The sequence below is a fragment of the Mobula birostris genome, chromosome 1, assembly GCF_030028105.1.
Source record: "Mobula birostris isolate sMobBir1 chromosome 1, sMobBir1.hap1, whole genome shotgun sequence".
NCBI lineage: Eukaryota > Metazoa > Chordata > Chondrichthyes > Myliobatiformes > Myliobatidae > Mobula > Mobula birostris.
Genome location: NC_092370.1, coordinates 213,092,111 through 213,112,585, shown reverse-complemented (window position 1 = coordinate 213,112,585; position 20,475 = coordinate 213,092,111). Strand labels below are relative to the sequence as shown.

At 42.3% G+C, this 20,475-nt stretch overlaps 1 protein-coding gene across 1 annotated transcript in view; it reads left to right on the top strand.

Moving 5' to 3' along the window:
- The window catches only part of mdga2a (MAM domain containing glycosylphosphatidylinositol anchor 2a), a 1,018,846-nt gene that overhangs the window by 649,218 nt on the left and 349,153 nt on the right, over window positions 1-20,475 (top strand). Inside the window, exon 9 of the mRNA XM_072270903.1 lies at window positions 9,082-9,351. Coding sequence (XP_072127004.1) covers window positions 9,082-9,351 — 270 coding nt within the window. The remainder of the gene's footprint in view (window positions 1-9,081; window positions 9,352-20,475) is intronic.

Genomic DNA, 20,475 nt, shown 5'->3' with positions numbered 1-20,475 from the left:
AATATTTGGCAAAATCTTTACCATATCTGCTGTTTTCCAGTCACCTCCCACTTCTGAGGACAAAGAAGATTTGACAATTTCTGCAGGAGTCTCCGCAATCACTCCTCTTGTTTCCCAAATCAGTCCTGGAATTATTTCATCAGGCCCCAGGGATTTTTCCACCTTTAAGGCTACTAAGATATCTAACTACTCCTGCTCAGTTTTATCTCCCCTGGTTCAGTCTCTTTCTACCTACATCTGTGACACCTCACACACTCTTGATCTTTTCAATGATTTCAAGTTCCCTGGCCCTGATCATCTTATTTTTACTATGGATGTTTAGTCCCTATACACCTCCATCCACCACTCTCAGTTTCTTTTTGGGTGCCAGAATCAACCAGCTCACCTCCATCACCACTCTCCTCTATCTAGCAGAACTTGTCCTCGCTCTCAATAATTTCTCCTTCAGCTCCTCCCACTTCCTTCAAGCAAAAAGTGTAGCTCTGGTCACTCGCATGGGTCCCAGCTATGCCTGCCTTTTTGTCAGCTACATGGAACAATCTATGTTCCAAGCCAACACTGGTATCACTCCCCAACTTTTCCTATGCTGCATCGATGACTACATTGATGCTGCTTCCTGCACACATGCAGAGCTCGTCAACTTCATCAACTTTACCTCCAACTTCCAAATTTACCAGGTCTGTTTCCAACACCTCCCTCTCCTTTCTTGATCTCCCTCTCTCTATCTCTGGAGACAATTTATCTACTAATGTCAATTATAAACCCACTGACTTTCACAACTACCTGGACTATACTCCTTCCCACCCTGTTACTTGTAAAAAGACCACCCCCTTCTCTCAATTCCTCCATCTTCACCGCATCTGCTGTCAGGATGAGGCTTTTCATTCCAAAGGGAAGGAGATGTCCTCTTCTTCAAAGAAAGGGGCCTCCCTTCCTCTGCCATCAACACTATCCTCAACCGCATCTCTTCCATTTCGCACACATCTGTCCTCACCCCATCTTCCCACCACCTCATCCAGAATAGGGTTCTTCTTGTCCTTACCTACCACCTCACCAACCTCCGCACCCAGCACATAATTCTCCGTGACTTCTGCCATCTCCAGTGGGATCCCACCACCAATCACATCTTTCCCTTGTGCCCATTCCCCCCCCCCCCCAACTTTCGGCTTTCCACAGGGATCGGTCCCTCCACGACTCCCTTGTCTATTCGTCCCTCCCCACTGATCTCCCTGCTGGCACTTAGCTTTGTAGCACCTCCTCCCTCACTACCATTCAGGGTCCCAAACATTCCTTCCAGGTGAGGCGACACTTCATCTGTGAGCCTGCTGGGGTCATCTACTGTATCCAGTGCTCCCAACATGGCCTCCTGTATATCAGTGAGATTTGATGTAGATTGGGAGACCGCATTGCTGAGCACCTACGCTCTGTCTACCCAAGAAAGCAGGATCTTCCAGTAACCACCCATTTTAATTCCACCCCATTCCCATTCCAACATGTCAGTCCATGGCAGCCTCTACTGTTGCAATGGGGCCACACTCAGGTTGGAGGAGCAACAACTTATATTCCGTATGGGTAGCCTCCAAAATATTGGCATGAACATCAATTTCTCGAATTTCCGGTAATGCCCCAGCCCACCCCCCTTCATCATTCTCCATTCCTATTTCCCTCTCTCACCTTATCTTCTTACCTGTACATCACCTCCCTCTGGTGCTCTTCCCCCTTTTCTGTTCTCTCCTATCAGATTCCCCTTTCTCCAGCCCTGTATCTCTTTCACGAATCAACTTCACAGCTCTTTACCTCACCCCTCCCCCTCCCAGTTTCACCTATTACCTTGTGTTGCTTCCTCCACTTCCCTCCCCCACCTCCTTATTCTGACTCTTCATCTTTTTTTCCTCCACTATTGCTGAAGAGTCTCGGCACAAAACATCGACTGTACTCTTTTCCGCAGATGCTGTCTGGCCACATTCTGTGTGTGTTGCTTGGATTTCCAACATCTGCAGAGTTTCTCTTTCTTGTAACAAGTCCTGCTGTCAGTTCGTAATTAGATTTAGAATTCCACCAACCCCATCTCTCCAAAATTTTCAAGTACAAGGGCATTCTTCCAGGTGGATTCGGATGAGAAATGTTTGTTTCCAACCTTATCTTTTCTTGTCCACTTCTGTGCAGAGATTGGCAGTCTTACCTCTGATTGGTTCTGCTGTTTCCCTGGTTACTTCTTGTCCTTAATATACTTACAAAATAATTTGGGTGTATTTATTAAACTTGTCTGGCAGTGCTATCTTATGTTTCTGGTTTACTATATCCTTTTATTATATATCTCCTCTTCATTTTCTATGGAGGGAAAAATGGTCAACGTTTTGGGCAGAAATCTTCACCCAAAACTACAACTGTTTATTCCCCTCCATAGATGCTGCATGATTTGCTGAATTCATACAGCACATAGTGTATAATGTTCTAGATTTCAAGCATCCGCAGAATCTCTTCTGCATATTCTCTATAATCCTGTGTCCCCTGGCATTTTTAATGTCTCCTTTTCTTGCATGCAGCACCTGATATCCCTGAAATCTATGGTTTCTTAGACCGTCTGGCCATATCTTTCATCATTATGGGAAGACAGTGATTCATTTTTGAATGCATCGCCCGGTTCAGAATTGTTTATTATTACTGACATATGCCATGAAATTTGTTGCCTTATGGCAACATGATATAAAAGTTACTGTAATTTTTAAAAACGGATAGTGCAAAAGATAAGCAGTGAGGTAGTGTCCATGGGTTCATGGACCATTCAGAAATCTGAAGGTAGAGTGGAAGAAGCTATTCCTAAAACCTTGAGTGCAAGTCTTCAGGCTCCTTTCCCTAGTGGTAGTAATGAGAAGAGGACAAGTCCTGAATAGTGAGCATCCTTAATGTTTGCCTTCTTGAGGCATCCATCATTTACTTAGCTGCAGGTGAATGCTTTCAGTCCTCTTCTGCAAGGTTCTGTCTAGCCCAGTGTGTCCGCACCACAACCAAGCTCCCATTTACACTACTCCAATATCTTTCCATTAAAATCCCTTTACAGTTCCATCTGCTCCCGCCAGAATCTACCACTCACACATACGCAAGGGACAATTTTCATTAACCTCCCACTTTGGGAAGTGGGAGAATACCACAGCACTCAGGAAAAAGAGATGTTCAGAAGAAAGGTATAAACTGTAGATCGACAACACCCGAGGGCAGGATTGGACTGATGCTTCTGACGCTATGGGGCAGCTGCTTTCCCACCTGTGCTACTGTAGTTTTCTTATAGATTTGTATCTGAACGTTTGACACATCTTAAAATGTTTTCATCGATTAGCAATTAACCAAGAAACCTCTTCACACCAAAATGTGTCAGTCAGCTGGATGAAAATATGGTGCTAACTTTGAAGAGCTCTCCCAGTGACATTTCACCACCCGCCAGGGATAACTTTCAAAAGATTAGATCCAGAATTGCTCATTCTCTGGCTGGACTAGTTGTGTGCTTGTGCAATAAGCTCCTGGATTTACGTTAAAATTTCCACCCACTGCGATGATCACAATTAATCTTGAGGAAGTTGATATCCCCTATTGGTGTTTTATTTTTTTTCACTTCTCTGTTACTTGCCTACCTTTTCACTCTTCTGGTCCTGTTGACATTATGCAGGCCTGAGAAAGATTAAAGATAATCTTTATTTATTTTACACGAGAGGTTGCTTTTAAAATTTGCTGTCTAATCCCCCTTGCTTCTATCACCATGCTGATGACTAGATTGATAAACTGATAATTAGAATGGATTTGACTTGCTTTTTGCAAACAGGACATATTTGGGCAACTTTCCATGGTGTTGTCGCTGTACTAGAACAGTTTGACTGGCAGCACATCTGGTTCTGAAGTGCTTATCATCAGTACTATATCAAGGATTTTACTCGTGCTGTGGCTGCTGCTGTTAATCACTTAGCACCATAAGACCATATAACATTGGAACAGAATTCGGCCATTTTGTCCATCATGACTGATCCATTTTCCTCCCAAGCCTATTCTCCTGTCTTCTCCCCATAACCTTTCACTCCCTGACTTCACCACATCCAGGCCTGATGAAGGGTCTCGGCCCGAAGCGTTGACTGTACGCTTGCTGGGATCCTCCAGCTTTTTGTGTGTGTTGATTGGATTTCCAGCATTTGCAGGTTTCCCCTTGTTTGTGATTTGGATAGCGTCTAACTTCTGTGATTTTGAAGATTTCAGGAGGAAGTTAAATGACACTGCTGCCTGAATGTAGCCAAGAATGCCTTAGCTTGCATGATAGAGTTAATGTGCTGACACCTCTTTACAGATCAGAAATAAGTGATGATATTAGTGAAATAGTGGAAGTATATGATGTCAATAATAATCTCATGAAGATTGGTGATACATTCGGAAAAGTTCTTGTAGGCCTGCAGTTCTCTACATATGGTACCAGGGATATTTGTGAAAAGGGTCATAAGATCAAAGGTAAATCAAGGTCTGTTTCAAGGTAAACTCACATATATTATTTCAGGCAAGACTCAAGGTGAAATATCATAACTGGGTTTAGAGATGGATGTAATGAATCTGTAAGTTCAACACTAATACCACTGCAAAGATCACTGCAAATGCAAAAATATGTGACTCAGTTAAAATAATACAACCTGTAAAGCTGTTAATTAAATTTTTAATTATAAATGTGGAAGTGCTGTCTGAAATACTGACAGCTCCTTTCCCCCACAGATGCTGTTTAACCCATCCAGCTTCTCCACCTGTTTGTATTTTTCAGCAGATTCCAGCACTGCAGTCTCTTCTGATGACCGTATGGTTATTGCTTTGTCTCTAACACCTTCTTAAGTACTGTGTCTTGTGACTAACTCTGTTTGGGTTTCCACAATATTTAGCATAAATTGCAGCAAAGCATTTTATGAAGAATCCGTGAGCAAACTGTACACACATTGTTTGTGCTCTGTGTGTCTCGTACGTATGTCTCTAATAGGCCAGGTTAGAACACACATATCTGACCACATCTTTGAAGCAACAACCAAATCCACTGAAGGAACTCAGTAGATCAAGCAACTTTTTTTCTGGATGGGATGCAGGGAAAGTATTTGTTAACATTCTTGCTTGAAATGGAGAATTTTTATAGTTGATTTCCAACTTGACCTCTGTTGGTGCTGAAGAACGAAAACTGGATTCTTCGACCAACGTCTCACATGTCAGCTTTCTATTTCATTGTCTGACAGGATATTTTATTGTTGAATAAATTATGAGACATTTAAATCTCTTCGTCTTCCTCCTCTGCTTGCCCTTAATAGTCTTCTCATAACCTGTTCTAATTGGTGTTTTTTTCTTCAAATCTAAACTTTTATTTTGTACCTCAGAATCTTAGTGCTAGCACGTTTCTGCTATCCTTTTAGGCTGAGTTTTTTTTGTAAATCAGTGTAATGCCCTGTTTTGTATTTTTACTGTTATGCTGTATGTATTACATTTGGGCAGTTCTGTAAGAGCAGTCTGTTCAGTTTTCATCCTTGTTTGGGTTATTGTTGAAGATAAGAGATGAAGAGAAATATCTGCCATCCAATTAGGATGGTCGAATTAAGGGGAGGTTTCTCTGGTGAGGGACACTAAGGTTGAACTTGGGGCATTTGTTCAAGAGGGGATGAAGAGAAAAGACGCTGGGGAGAGCCGGAGGGAGATCGATTGCAAGCAACGTTCGAAAGGTGGTGTGTGCTGGAATAGTTGGGTGTCATTATTTTCTACTGTATTAGATATTAGACATGGGTAAATGGCTGCCAATAAATATTGTTTGTAGTGACACTAATCTGGTCTTGAACCGGGATATATGGAATGCATCGTTTGACCTGCCATCATTTAATATCAATCCCTGACTGGGTTTTAACATTCACATTATCTTGGGGTTTAAAATATTGTGTGCAACAGCATAGCTGATCTAGCGTGAAATCATTGCAAAACGTGGAATTATTTCTGATTATAGAAGTAAGCCGTGGGGAATATTCCTAATGAAGTGAGGGATATAGGCATTCTGCATGATGAGAGCTAATGCTGTCTTGTTAACTCATCAACAAGGGGAGAGTGCACAATGACTCCGTCCTGTTTTGATGAGACTCTTGTTCTCTCCACAATTGGCCATTACACATAACTGCTTTCCACTATATTGATAGTTCCACTGATAGTAAATAAAATAAATGTTCTTGGGCTATAAAAGAAATACCTCCTTACAAATAGATTTAGATTGACAAATGACTAAAGGCAATCGTGTTGATATGGAGGGTGAAGCAAATGTGATGCTTGCACTTTTATAAACTGGGAATAAAAGCTGTTTAAATGTTATTTTCTGTATTGAATCCAAATTTGTAATGTAATTCCAATGAAATACCCGGAGTAGGCCAGTTCTAACAAGTGACCCTTGAATGATCAATTTCAAGGAAGAATGCAGCACTTTCAGCTGTGTGCCATTACCCAACACAGAAAATAGCAATGCATTTTTCATACAGAAGCTACAGCATCGAATGGGTAGCTATTCTGTTTCTCAAATGAAAGACATTCTCTACATTCCAAAATTAGTTTTTGGGGCCTTTTCTGTGCTAGCAATTATTTTCAAAAGTAATCATAAATATACAATTGAACAACAGCTTATCGCATTTGGATCTATTTATAGCACAAATGGCTTCAATTCCTTGTGACTTTTTAATTTAGATATTATGTTACTTAATTGTTTATGCACAATATATTCATTGAAGCTTTTTTACTTCTAAAATATGTGTCTTAGTGGCAAAGTCTAATTCCAGGGACAAATATAATTTATTTCTTCTCCTTTTACACAATATGCATAACCGTAATCTATAGATACGTTTTACAATGAATTTTGTTTATAATTGCAATAATATTAGATAAAAATATGATCTTTGACCAATCTTAATCCTATTGAAGAGCTGAGGCCAGATGTTCACTTATTAAAGTTATAAGATTTAGGTAACATTTTTTTGTGTGGTGGAATATTTATTATGTTTTCAGTGGATATTTATATAAAAATGCTGCCTATGCTTTTCTTTCTCCTTTTTTATTCAGTGCAAGCCTGCTCAGTGCATGAAATGAAATAGCTGAATCAGGACTTGTTTTTATTGCAAGCAATAGAATTGGCTGGTGATGTGCTGATTCAGATGGCTTAGTTTTTCCTTGAATGTTTGCGCTCAGTACTGTACCACATTGTACAGGAGCGCTGCATTTCCAAAGCTCAGCTGAGGCAGTAAATTAATTCCCCCTTCTTGCCCTCTCATTAGACATAAAGTGACCCTGGCAGTGTTTCAAGGAAGAGTAATGTCTTCCACTTCTGTTCTGGCACAATGTCCCATTTACAGCAATCAGAGCAGATCATCTTGTCATTCACTTGCGGTTGTATGACTTCATGTGGCAGTGGGCACATTAAAGAAATGTGTGGCCTCAGCATCAGAGATGGTCGAAGGATGGAGATGGACCAGCATTGCGCTGCGATAACCACAGGGAATGACAATGGGACGGCTGACGACTTCGTCAGCAAATGTGGTGTCATGGGATTGAGTCGATTTATGGAGTTGTAGAGGATGATTTTATTGTTAATAAGAACAGTGATCAGAAGCTCATCTTAGTACTGGTGAGTGGAGTATCAAGCTGGTGAATCCTGTGTTTTATTTTTGGACAGTAACCAATGAGAAGAATAGAGTCAATGGCAACAGAATGGATTTTACAGCAAAGTCAAGACAGTATCTTTACTTTCCACAGGGTCAATACTGTTCCTTCTTGTCTAGTAAGATTACAAGTTTGTGAAATATAGTAGAAATGGAAAGGAAGGGAACAGAGGTGAGTGAATTCAGTGTTGAAACTGAATCTGAAAGAAAATCAAAACATAACTAAAGCATCAGTTAAGTGTAAGCAAAATACACATAGATTTAAAATATTGTATTCTTAACTGCATTCACAACCTGAGAGATTGAAACTCCGTGCTTTTAATAGTTTACTTTCTGAGCAAAAAGTTTGATAGACATTGATTAACAAAAATCATGTTGTTAGAAGGATATATACTGTATGTTTTAATTATTCTTACCATTATGTGATGCATTTAATGGGCAACCAATGGACAATTAAAGTGCAAATGCACCAACTTTATGAAAATCATTGTGAGATTAAGGGCAATGAGTTGTTTTGTAAAGCTTTGTGGGAGCTGTTTAAATCATCCAGCCATTTATGATGGTTTGCAAATGTTTACTGACCTCTGCGTTTTAGAAGTTAAGTATTTAAATGTGTGAAGTATAACCCCTCCAGATTATAAATTACCTCTCACTGGAGTTTGCTAGCTAATTAGCATATTGTTACCAGTATGTGTCTTCCTGGAAGACGTTACTTTGAATGTAATCTGGTTCAATACTTCTGAAATCTTTTGAGACTTGGTGCTGGGTTGAGTTGTTCTCCAATCTTGCCAATTACTTTGCAAATATTTTGTTACCATACAAGGAGGCATTATTAATGCACTGTTCATTTGTGGTGTGTCCTCCAAATGCTTGGCCTTTATATGTTGATCAATCAACTGATTGGTCATTATTACAGAAACTCAATTGTGATGGAGGGAGGAGATCACATTGCTGATTGGTTGCATGGCGAACTCCATGCGTTGTAGTATGGCATTGGCTCATAAGTGGGATTGCGTTCAACTTGTCTGTTTACAGAATTGTTCACGGCCTTTCTCTAATGCCCAGACGAATTTCTGTCCCTCTTGATCTTCCTGGGTAGAGACTAGGGAGAGTTGTCCTTGCCCCTTTACAGCCAGTTGATGTTCATAGATATTTTCAACAGGTTTGATAAGGTGCTGCAAAAGTTTAACTGTTCCATTCTTTCAGTTTCATTATTTATCTTACAAAACTTTGATTACTAATCCTAAATGCCTTTTTATAGATACCAGCCTTTATCTATTAAATCATGTTTCTGAAAAGAAAGGAATGATTGATAAGTAACATTTGCAAGTTCTTTGTTTACCATGGGGATCCAAGCCTATAAGTGACCCAATTGTGTTTGTCAATTCTGCAGACCCCCCAAGCGTGGAGCCTACATTTCTGGAAATTCGTCAGGGTCAAGGCCGGACCATCACCATGACCTGCAGAGTTCTGAAAGCATATCCGACTCGTGTGCTGGACTTTGAGTGGAAACTGGGAAATAAAATTTTATTAACAGGGCGCTTCGAGTCGCAGGATTATACGCAGATCAGAGTAGACCACCTCTCCAAAGACAACTATGGAGTTTACAGCTGCAGCATCAGTAATGAGGCCGGGGCTGGTACATGCAGCTTCCTTGTGACAGGTACCCATTCCGAATGTTTCTGTATTTCATGTTGCATATTAATTACCCTGTCATTTTGGTCTAGCAATGCAAAAATTATTCCTATACTGCTGTAGTCTGTTCTGCTCAGGATATCCACTGTGTTTTGAGATTTTGCATTCTCTGTTTGCTAGACTGTGATGTTAGCTCAACATCTAACTGCCAGTCACATGCTTTCATTTTATAGTACCATTATACATCTCACCTGCAGAAGATTAAAGGTCTTTTTGTGCTGTCTGAACTCCAAACATAAAATATGTCGGATTAATAACAATCATTAAAATTGATGATATACTTATAGTAACAGATGGCAGTGGCAAATAGAAACAGACCTCAGGCTCTGTATTGAAATAACAGTGGGAACATTTTCAAGGTTTATGATTACTCTTCGACATAGAATTTAGGAATTAGCCATTTTGTAAAGAAAATGGTGAAGCCTTCTGGAAATGAAGATTTCCACAGAAGAAAACATAAAAGCTTGCAGGTAAATTAGAAACAAAAAGCACCTTGTCTGAATGTGGAACTCAAGGAGCTAATGATGGGACTAGAGATGCTGGTAAACATAGAACATAGAATAGTACATCACATTACAGGCCCTTCGGCCCACCATGTTGTGCTGACTCTCAAACCCTGCCTCCCATATAACCCCCCACCTTAAATTCCTCCATATACCTGTCTAGTAGTCTCTTAAACTTCACAAGTGCATCTGTCTCCACCACTGACTCAGGCAGTACATTCCATGCACCAACCACTCTCTGAGTAAAAAACCTTCCTCTAATATCCCCCTTGAACTTCCCACCCCTTACCTTAAAACCATGTCCTCTTGTATTGAGCAGTGGTGCCCTGGGGAAGGGGCGCTGGCTATCCACTCTATCTATTCCTCTTATTATCTTGTACACCTCTATCATGTCTCCTCTCATCCTTCTTCTCTCCAAAGAGTAAAGACCTAAGCTCCCTTATTCTCTGATCATAATGCATACTCTCTAAACCAGGCAGCATCCTGGTAAATCTCCTCTGTACACTTTCCAATACTTCCACATCTTTCTTATAGTGAGGCGACCAGAACTGGGCACAGTACTCCAAGTGTGGCCTAACCAGAGTTTTATTGAGCTGCATCATTACATCGCGACTCTTAAACTCTATCCCTCCACTTATGAAAGCTAACACCCCAGAAGCTTTCTTAACTGCCCTATCTACCTGTGGAGCAACTATCAGGGATCTGTGGACATGTACCCCCAGATCCCTCTGCTCCTCCACACTACCAAGCGTCCTGCCATTTACTTTGTACTCTGCCTTGGAGTTTGTCCTTCCAAAGTGTCCCACCTCACACTTCTCTGGGTTGAACTCCATCTGCCACTTCTCAGCCCACTTCTGCATCCTATCAATGTCTCTCTGCAATCTTTGACAATCCTCTACACTACCTACAACACCACCAACCTTTGTGTCGTCTGCAAACTTGCTAACCCACCCTTCTACCCCCACATCCAGGTCATTAATAAAAATCACGAAAAGTAGAGGTCCCAGAACACTGTTCAGTAAACCTGAACAGTGATACATCCCGGGGATCCCATGATCATTATCCCAGAGTGTTGATGGTTTTAGAGTTCATGGAAACTCGGACTATAGTTTAGTAAAGTTCTTTCAATTTCAGTATAGTTCCTGTAGGTTAGAGGGTGGCAGTCATTGCCTCAGTCTTTAAAAAAGCATGGAGAGGTAAAACAGGGAACTACTGAGTTATTTGCTTAATGCTGATTGTTGAAAAGATGCTGGAACATTTCGTAAAAGACATAATAGAACACAGTGAAAGGAATAAAAAGAGCAAACTGAGCATGCAGAGATATAAAGGAAATCATGTTTGACTAATGTGCTGCATTCCTTTGACAATGTGACAAGTAGAATAGAGTCAGAGTATATGGTGCAATTAAATTTACAGAAGAATTTTGATAAAGTCCCACACAGAAAGTTGAAAGATAAATTTAGAATACATAGAATTGGGATAATGTACCAAAACAGACTGAGAACTGGATATCAGGCTGAAACCATTGAGAGGGAAATAAGCCAATCACTCTCAAATTGACAGACTATGACAACTACGATCAGTGCTAGGACTGTAGCTGGTCACAATCTATCTCAATGTTTTGTCGGAAGGAACCAAAAGTTGTATTTCCAAGTTTCCTGGAGATATCACACTAGGTCAGAGTATGATGGAGACGCATGAGACTATAGTGCTGGAGAAAGCTCAGTGGGCCAGGCAGGATCTGTGGAGAGAAATGAATGGTTGAAGTTTTGGCAAGACCCTTCATCTGCAGAGTATTTGTTGAATCGTTGGGTAATGTTGATATTCAGAGGGCTGTACATGTGATTGAAGACCAATACACAAGTGCAGCAAGCAACCAGGAAGGAAAATATGTTAACTTTTACAGAATCAGAGTCAGATTTATTATCACTAACATCACTGTATGATATGAACTTTGGTGATTTGTGGCAGCAGTACAGTACAAGACATAGAAATCTATAAACTACAAATAAATAAATAACGAGCAGAAATAAAAGAAATAATGAGGTAGTGTTTATTTGTTCACGGATGGTTTAGAAAGCTGATGGCAGAGTGGAATCAGAATCAGAATCAGCTTTATTATCACCGGCATGTGACGTGAAATTTGTTAACTTAGCAACAGCAGTTCAGTGCAATACATGATCTAGCAGAGAGAAAAAAAATAAATGAACAAGTTAATCGATTACATATATTGAATAGATTTTAAAAACATGCAAAAACAGAAATACTGTATATTTTTTTAAAAAGTGAGTTAGTGTCCAAAGATTCAATGTCCATTTAGGAATCGGATGGCAGAGGGGAAGAAGCCGTTCCTGAATTGCTGAGTATGTGCTTTCAGGCTTCTGAACCTCCTACCTGATGAGTGAGAAAAGGGCACGTCCTGGGTGCTGGAGGTCCTTAATAATGGACGGGGCCTTTCTGAGACACCGTTCCCTAAAGATGTCCTAGGTACTTTGTAGGCTAGTACCCAAGATGGAGCTGACTAGACTTACAACCTTCTGCAGCTTCTTTCGGTCCTGTGCAGTCACCTCTCCATACCGGACAGTGATGCAGCCTGTCAGAACGCTCTGCATGGTACAGTTATAGAAGTTTTTTAGTGTATTTGTTGACATGCCAAATCTCTTCAAACTCCTGATAAAGTATAGCTGCTGTCTTGCCTTCTTTATAACTACATCAATATGTTGGGACCAGGTTAGATCCTCAGACACCCAGGAACTTGAAGCTACTCACCCTCTCTACTTCTGATCCCTCTATGAGGATTGGTATGTGTTCCTTCGCCTTACCCTTCCTGAAGTCCACATTCAGCCCTTTCGTCTTACTGATGTTGAGTACCAGGTTGTTGCTGTGGCACCACTCCACTAGTTGGCATATCTCACTCTTGTATGTCCTTTCGTCAACACCTGAGATTATATCAACAATGGTTGTATCATCAGCAAATTTATAGATGGTATTTGAGCTATGCTTAGCCACACAGTAATGTGTATACAGAGAGTACAGCAGTGAGCTAAGCACTCATCCCTGAGGTGCACCAGTGTTGATCATCAGTGAGGAGGAGATATTATCACCAATCTGCACAGATTGTGGTCTTTCAGTTAGGAAGTCCAGGATCAAATTGCAGAGGGAGGTACATAGGCTCAGGTTCTACAACTTCCCAATCAGGATTGTGGGAATGAAGGTACTAAACGCTGAACTATAGTCAATGAACAGCATCCTGCAATACAGTTGAAGTCAGAAGTTTACATACACCTTAGCCAAATACGTTTAAACTCAGTTTTTCACAATTCCTGACATTTAATCCTAGAAAATATTCCCTGTCTTAGGTCAGTTAGGATCACTACTTTATTTTAAGATTCCGAAATGTCAGAATAATTGTAGAGAGAATGATTTATTTCAGCTTTTATTTCTTTCATCACTTTCCCAGTGGGTCAGAAGTTTACATACACTTTGTTAGTATTTGGTAGCATTGCCTTTAAATTGTTTAACTTGGGTCAAACATTTTGGGTAGCTTTCCACAAGCTTCTCACATTAAGTTGCTGGAATTTTGTTCCATTCCTCCAGACAGAACTGGTGTAACTGAGTGAGGTTTGTAGGCCTCCTTGCTTGCACACGCTTTTTCAGTTCTGCCCACAAATTTTCTATCGGATTAAGGTCAGAAAATGATGTCAAGTCTGGTTCATCCTTGGGAGCAATTTCCAAACACCTGAAGGTACCACGTTCATCTGTACAAACAATAGTACACAAGTATAAACACCATGGGACCACACAGCCGTCATACCGCTCAGGGAGGAGACGCATTCTGTCTCCTAGCGACAAATGTACTTTGGCGCGAAAAGTGCAGATCAATCCCAGAACAACAACAAAGGACCTTGTGAAGATGCTGGAGGAAACAGGTAGACAAGTATCTATATTCACAGTAAAACGAGTCCTATATCAACATAACCTGAAAGGCTGCTCAGCAAGGAAGAAGCCACTGCTCCAAAACCACCATAAAAAAGCCAGACTACAGTTTGCAAGTACACCCGGGGACAAAGATCTTACTTTTTGGAGAAATGTGCTCTGGTCTGATGAAACAAAAATTGAACTGTTTGGCCATAATGACCATCGTTATGTTTGGAGGAAAAAGAGTGAGGCTTGCAAGCCGAAGAGCACCATCCCAACCATGAAGCACGGGGGTGGCAGCATCATGTTGTGGGGGTGCTTTGCTGCAGGAGGGACTGGTGCACTTCACAAAATAGATGACATCATAAGGAAGGAAAATTATGTGGATATATTGAAGCAACATCTCAAGACATCAGCCAGGAAGTTAAAGCTCGGTCGCAAGTGGGTCTTCCAAATGGAGAATGACCCCAAGCATACCTCCAAAGTTGTGGCAAAATTGCTTAAGGACAACAAATTTCAAGGTATTGGAGTGGCCATCATAAAGCCCTGACCTCAAACCAATAAATGGTCAGTCTAGTCATGACCGACCTCTCAAAGCATTTCATCACTGTCGATGTGAGTGCTACCATGCGATAGTCATTAAGGCAGCCCACATTATTCTTCTGAGGCACTGGTATAATTGTTGCCTTTTTGAAGTATGTGGTAACTTCCGCCCATAGTAGTGAGACGTTGAAAATGAGAGGTTGATTGGAAGAAGATTTTCCTAAAATGTTGAGTACAGTATTCATCTTCAGTCTCCTGTACCTCCTCCCAGATAGTGGTAATAAAAAGAGGGCATGTCCCAGATGGTGAAGATCCTTATTGATAAATGCCACCTTCTTGAAGCACCACCTTTTGAAGATGTCCTTTATGGTGGGGAGGGTTGTGGAGCTGGCTAAGTGTATAACCCTCTGCAGCCACTTCTGATCCTGTACATCAGGCTGTGCTTTCACCAGTCAGGATGTTCCCCACTATACATCTGTAGAAATTAAATAGATTCTTAGACACCATACCAAATCTCCTCAAACTCTTCATGAAGTATAACCATTGGCTTGCCTTGTTAGTGATTGAATCTGAGATGTTGACACCCAGGAACATAAAGCTGCTCATCTTTTTCACCCCTGACCCCACAATGAAGACCGATCTGTGTTCTTACAAACATTTATTATAATCTTAACTGTGTGTCTATCCCAGGTTATGAATATATGACTTATGAGCAGGCTGTACATACAAGCAAGTATCTGGAAGTTTGGTGGGATGGACTTGCTAGCTGCTGTGGAGCTGCAGGCATCTTCTGCTGTGTGGGAACTCAGTGTGAGGCAATATCATTCTACCTTGCAGAAAAATCTGAATGACTGAGTTAAGTACACTTGTTTGGATACCTATTGTTATTATGTTTTAAATTTAAATATTTTGCCAGGCAGCCACATTTCTAATTTGCAAACTGTTCAAGTTATGAACAATTCTCAGAAATGTAACCCAGTGAGGATTTGTATGGGAGTGAGGAAGTCTTATTGTGATTATTAAGGGACTTGGTGAGGCTGCACCAAGAGTTTTATAGTTTTACTCTCCTTTCCAACAAAAAGGATGTATTTTTCCCAGAAGGAGTTAGGCAAACTATTTCTGAAATAGGTCCAGGGATGGTAGGTTTGCCAAAAGAGGAGATTTGTGGAATGGGATTGTACTCTATAGAACTTAGAAGAATTGCATCATTGAAACACAAAATTCTAAAAGGGCTTGAAAGGATAGATGTGGCAAAGATAGTTTCCCAGACGGGAGAGTCTTAGGCCAGAATAAAGTTTCGGAATGAAGAATAGGCCATTTTGGATAAATTGAAGAGAAGTTTTTTCATTAGGAGAGTTTTGAACCTTTGAAATTCTCTATCCCAGAGGGCCATGGAGGGTTATTTCTGGGCTTGATTGATTGATTTCTGGACATTAAAGGAATTGAGATATGAGCGTAGCATTGGGGAAACTGATGCATGTTGTAGCAAGCTCAAAGGACCTGGTGGCCAACTCCTGTTCATATTTCCTGTTTCTCATTACTTCTGTTGATTAAAACTAGATGAGCAGTGTTTGGATAAACTGACTCATCTAAACCAGTGGTCCCCAACCACCGGGCCGCAAAGCATGTGCTACCGGGCCGCGAGGAAATGATATGATTTGGTGATATGAAACGATAGGAGTCAGCTGCACCTTTCCTCATTCCGTCACGCCCACTGTTGAACTTGAATGCATGCAAGGTCATTACGCACATGAGATCGTTTCCCATGTGAGGTCATCAGTCAGTCATTAACCTTCAACTTCTCGATGAGTAAAAAACAAACGTTGCTTGAGAGTTTCTTTGGAAGAGATGGTAGGGGACATAAAAGGCCTAACAATGATGATAACGCAGAGACAGCTGAGGCTGAGACTGCAAAAAAAAAGAAAGCTTACTTCAACAGAAAATACAAGTCGTACATAAAATATGGCTTTATCGCACACTCCAAGCCCCCTGCGTGTGATATGTAGAGACAAGCTGTCTAATGAGGCAATGAAGCCCTCAAAACTGCTTGGGCACCCTGAGTCCAAGCACCCTGCACTTAAAGTCAAACCCGTTGAGTTTTTCGAGCGGAAAAAATATGAGCAAGCGGGACAGAAGCAAGTGCTGAGAGCCACCACCTCCATAAATGCTACTGCTCTGAGAGCATCCTACTTAGTGGCTAGCCGTATTGTTAAGGCTAAGAAGCCTTTCACTGTTGGTGAAGAATTGATTCTGCCTGCTGCCAAGGACATGTGCCATGAACTGTTGGGAGAAGCTTCAATGATGTTGAAATAATCAATCACATCAAAGCAAAAGCCCTTAACTCATGTCTGTTTGAGCAGCTTTGCGAGGAAATGGATGCAGAGCACAAACACCTTCTCTTACACACTGAAGTCGGGTGACTATCAAGGGGGAGAGCCCTGGCCAGGGTTTTTGAGTTAAGAGAGCAGCTACAGAGATTTCGTTCAGGAAAAAAGTCACCACTGGCAGCACACTTCAGTGACAAGGAGTGGATAGCAAAACTCGCTTATCTGTGTGACATCTTCAACCTGCTCAGTGAACTCAATTTGTCACTTCAGGGGAGAATGACAACTGTCTTCAAGTTGGCAGATAAAGTGTCTGCTTTCAAAGCCAAACTGGAACTTTGGGGACGGCGAGTGGACAGGGGCACATTTAACATGTTCCCAACATTAGCTGGGATTTTGGGAGAGACTGAGGCTGCACCGTCCTCACAGCTGGTGCGCGGTCACATATCTTCGCTGTTGATAGAATTCGAGCATTACTTCCCAACCGCAAATGACCCAAGATGTGCAAAGGAATGGGTCCGTGACCCATTTGTGAATGTCCCTGGTGAATCATCCATGTCAGCACGGGAAGAAGATCAACTCCTCGAGCTTGCAGATGACGGTGGGCAGAAAAGTATGTTTGACATAACATCTCTGCCGGCATTCTGGATCAAAATCAAGGCTGAATATCCTGAGGTGGCCACAAAAGCACTGAAAACGTTGCCTCCATTTCCAACATCATATCACTGCAAAGCGGGGTTTTCTGCAATGAATGCTATGAAAACTAAATTGCAGAATAGATTGGACATAAGGAACCCCCTTCGAGTATCACTGTCTCCCATCACCCCTCGATGGCACTGTCTTGTTGAAGGGAAACAAGCCCAGGGCTCCCACTGATTCAGCGATATTGGTGTGTTGCAACGATTTTATATGTTCATACGAGGAAAATATATGCTGTGTGTTTAATATCCAAATGTTACTTAAAATGTTGTGATGCTATTGACTCATAAGTGACTTATAATTGACTTATCACTATATTCATGTGAGGAAAATATGCGCTGTGTGTTTAATATTAAATTTGTTAGATAAACCTTTTTAGAAATAGAGTTGAGTGTATTAGCCACTTATAAAGCAAGGCTGCAGGTGGTAGACCTGAGGAGAGCTAAGATACCGGTGACCTCTGTTTCCATCCAGGGGGTCAGTGTGGACATGATGGAGGATTACAAATACCTGGGGATACAAATTGACAATAAACTCTTCTGGTCAAAGAACACTGAGGCTGTCTACAAGAAGAGTCAGAGCCGTCTCTATTTCCTGAGGAGACTGAGGTCCTTTAACATCTGTCGGACGATGCTGAGGATGTTCTACGAGTCTGTGGTGGCCAGTGCGATCATATTTGCTGTTGTGTGCTGGGGCAGCAGGCTGAGGGTAGCAGACACCAACAGAATCAACAAACTTATTCGTAAGGCCAGTGATGTTGTGGGGATGGAACTGGACTCTCTCACGGTGGTGTCTGAAAAGAGGATGCTGTCTATGTTGCATGCCATCTTGGACAATGTCTCCCATCCACTACATAATGTACTGGGTGGGCACAGGAGTACATTCAGCCAAAGATTCATTCCTCCAATATGCAGCACAGAGCATCATAGGAAGTCATTCCTGCCTGTGGCCATCAAACTTTACAACTCCTCCCTGGGAGGGTCAGACACCCTGTGCCGATAGGCTGGTCCTGGACTTATTTCATAATTTACTGGTATAATTTTACATATTACTACTTAACTATTTATGGTTCTATTACTATTTATTATTTATGGTGCAACTGTAACGAAAACCAATTTCCCCCTGGGATCAAGAAAGTATGACTATGACTAAATGACTTATAGTTCACTTATCATCTATATTCTAGGCGTGATTAACACTCCCCCCCCCCCCCCCACCGTTGGCCAGTCCGCAAGATTATTGTCAACATTAAACCAGTCCGCGGTGCAAAAAAGGTTGGGGAGCCCTGGTCTAAACAATACTGCAAGCTACTTTGTACCCTCACCCCACAGGAGTGACGGAGATGATACAATGGTTCTCCACGGATGCCTGAGGCAAATTCCATGTGCATAAGGAATTTGAAAGTTCCTGACACCAGAACAATAGACCTTCAGCTGAGAAATGCAGAAGGGGCCTCATTTTTCCACAACTTGATTCGGGATAGAAAGCTAGTTTAATAGAGGTGATTTTTTAAATTTGTACTTTAGCCTAGATTTTGCTAAAGTACAAATTGGACCAAAGAGACACATTCTTGAATGTAAACTGTTTAAAGCTCTTATAGGATCATCTGGTCCAGTTGCAAACAAGGTGGATGAAAGGTAATTGTAGCAATGGTGCTATTTAAACCTCTCCAGACCAATCTTTTTAACTTATGCTCTACATTATCATCACTTTCTTCTTGCTAAGCAAGTTGTAGAAAGGTTCTGTGCTTGTTGTCTCAAAATTAATGTACTTTGTGTGGTAAACCATATATATGTTGTAACTGTCTGAACACACCCCTCTGCTGACTGCCCCTGTGGCTCCTCCCACAGATTCATGTATAAAGGTTATTTGGCCTTGCCCCTCCCCCTCAGTCCAGGGGCAGATACTCACCATGGAGGTCATATTGTACAGCGAATAAAGTTTTACCCAACTTCAGTCTTTTGGAGTTATTGAAGGTGTGCTTCAATTTTATTCGCTGTACATTTTAAAACATGGAACATGCGCTGAGACCCAACAAATTAGACCTCAATCCACAAACGCCTGAAGGTGGAAACACTTTCGAACTCTGGCTGGCCTGCTTCGAAGCATATCTAGAGGAGATTAAAGCGACCGACCCTGTAGCCAAGTGCAGAGTTCTACTCTCCAGGGTCAATCCACGGGTCTATTCGCTGATCAGAGACCAGCCGAGCTAAGAGGGCGCGATGAGTGCCCTCAAAGGACAATACCTGCGGCCGATAAACAGTGTCTATGCCCGGCACCGCTTAGCGACACGGCAACAACGGCCCGGGGAATCGAGTGCTGAGTTTGTCCAGGCCCTACAGACGCTCGTGCGAGCCTGAAATTGCCAGGAGCTGACGGCGGCGCAGCATGCAGAATTCCTAGTCAGAGGCGCCTTCGTCATGGGGACCAGGTCAGTGTATGTGCGCCAGCGGCTGTTGGAAAAAGCCAATCTTACCTTAAGTTCAGTGATCGAACTGGCAGACACGCTGGAGGCCGCTCTGCATAACTCTGAGGCTCTCCAGGCACGCGTTCCCCCGATGGCCTCATGGGCGCCGCAGACTCTGCAACCCGCTGGCGAATCGACCTTGGCTGCTGCCAGTCGCGAGTCCACAAAGTGCTACTTCTGCAGACTCGAGAAGCACCCCCGGAAACGCTGCCCGGCTCGACAAGCTACCTGCTCCAGCTGCGGAAAGAATGGCCACTTCGCCAAGGTCTGTAAGTCCAAACCACGAGTGAGATTGAGCAGCGTCATGTGCGAAACATGGGGTTCGCCATCTTGCCTGCCGCCATCTTCCCTGCACGCTGCCACCACGTGTGAGAGATGGGGGCCGCCATCTTCCCTGCACGCCGCCACCATGTGCGAGACATGGGGGCGGCCATCTTGGTCGGTGCCCCCTCCCACCACCTACGAGCAACGGGTGCTCACGGGGCACCCCACCGCGCCGGACCAAGACAGCGACTCAACCCTGGCCTCCGTGACCCTCGACCAAAGCGCTCCCCACCAGCTCACAAGGTCATTGATGGACATTCTGGTGGAGGGGCGCAGGACAAGCTGCCTGTTTGACACAGGCAGCACAGAGAGTT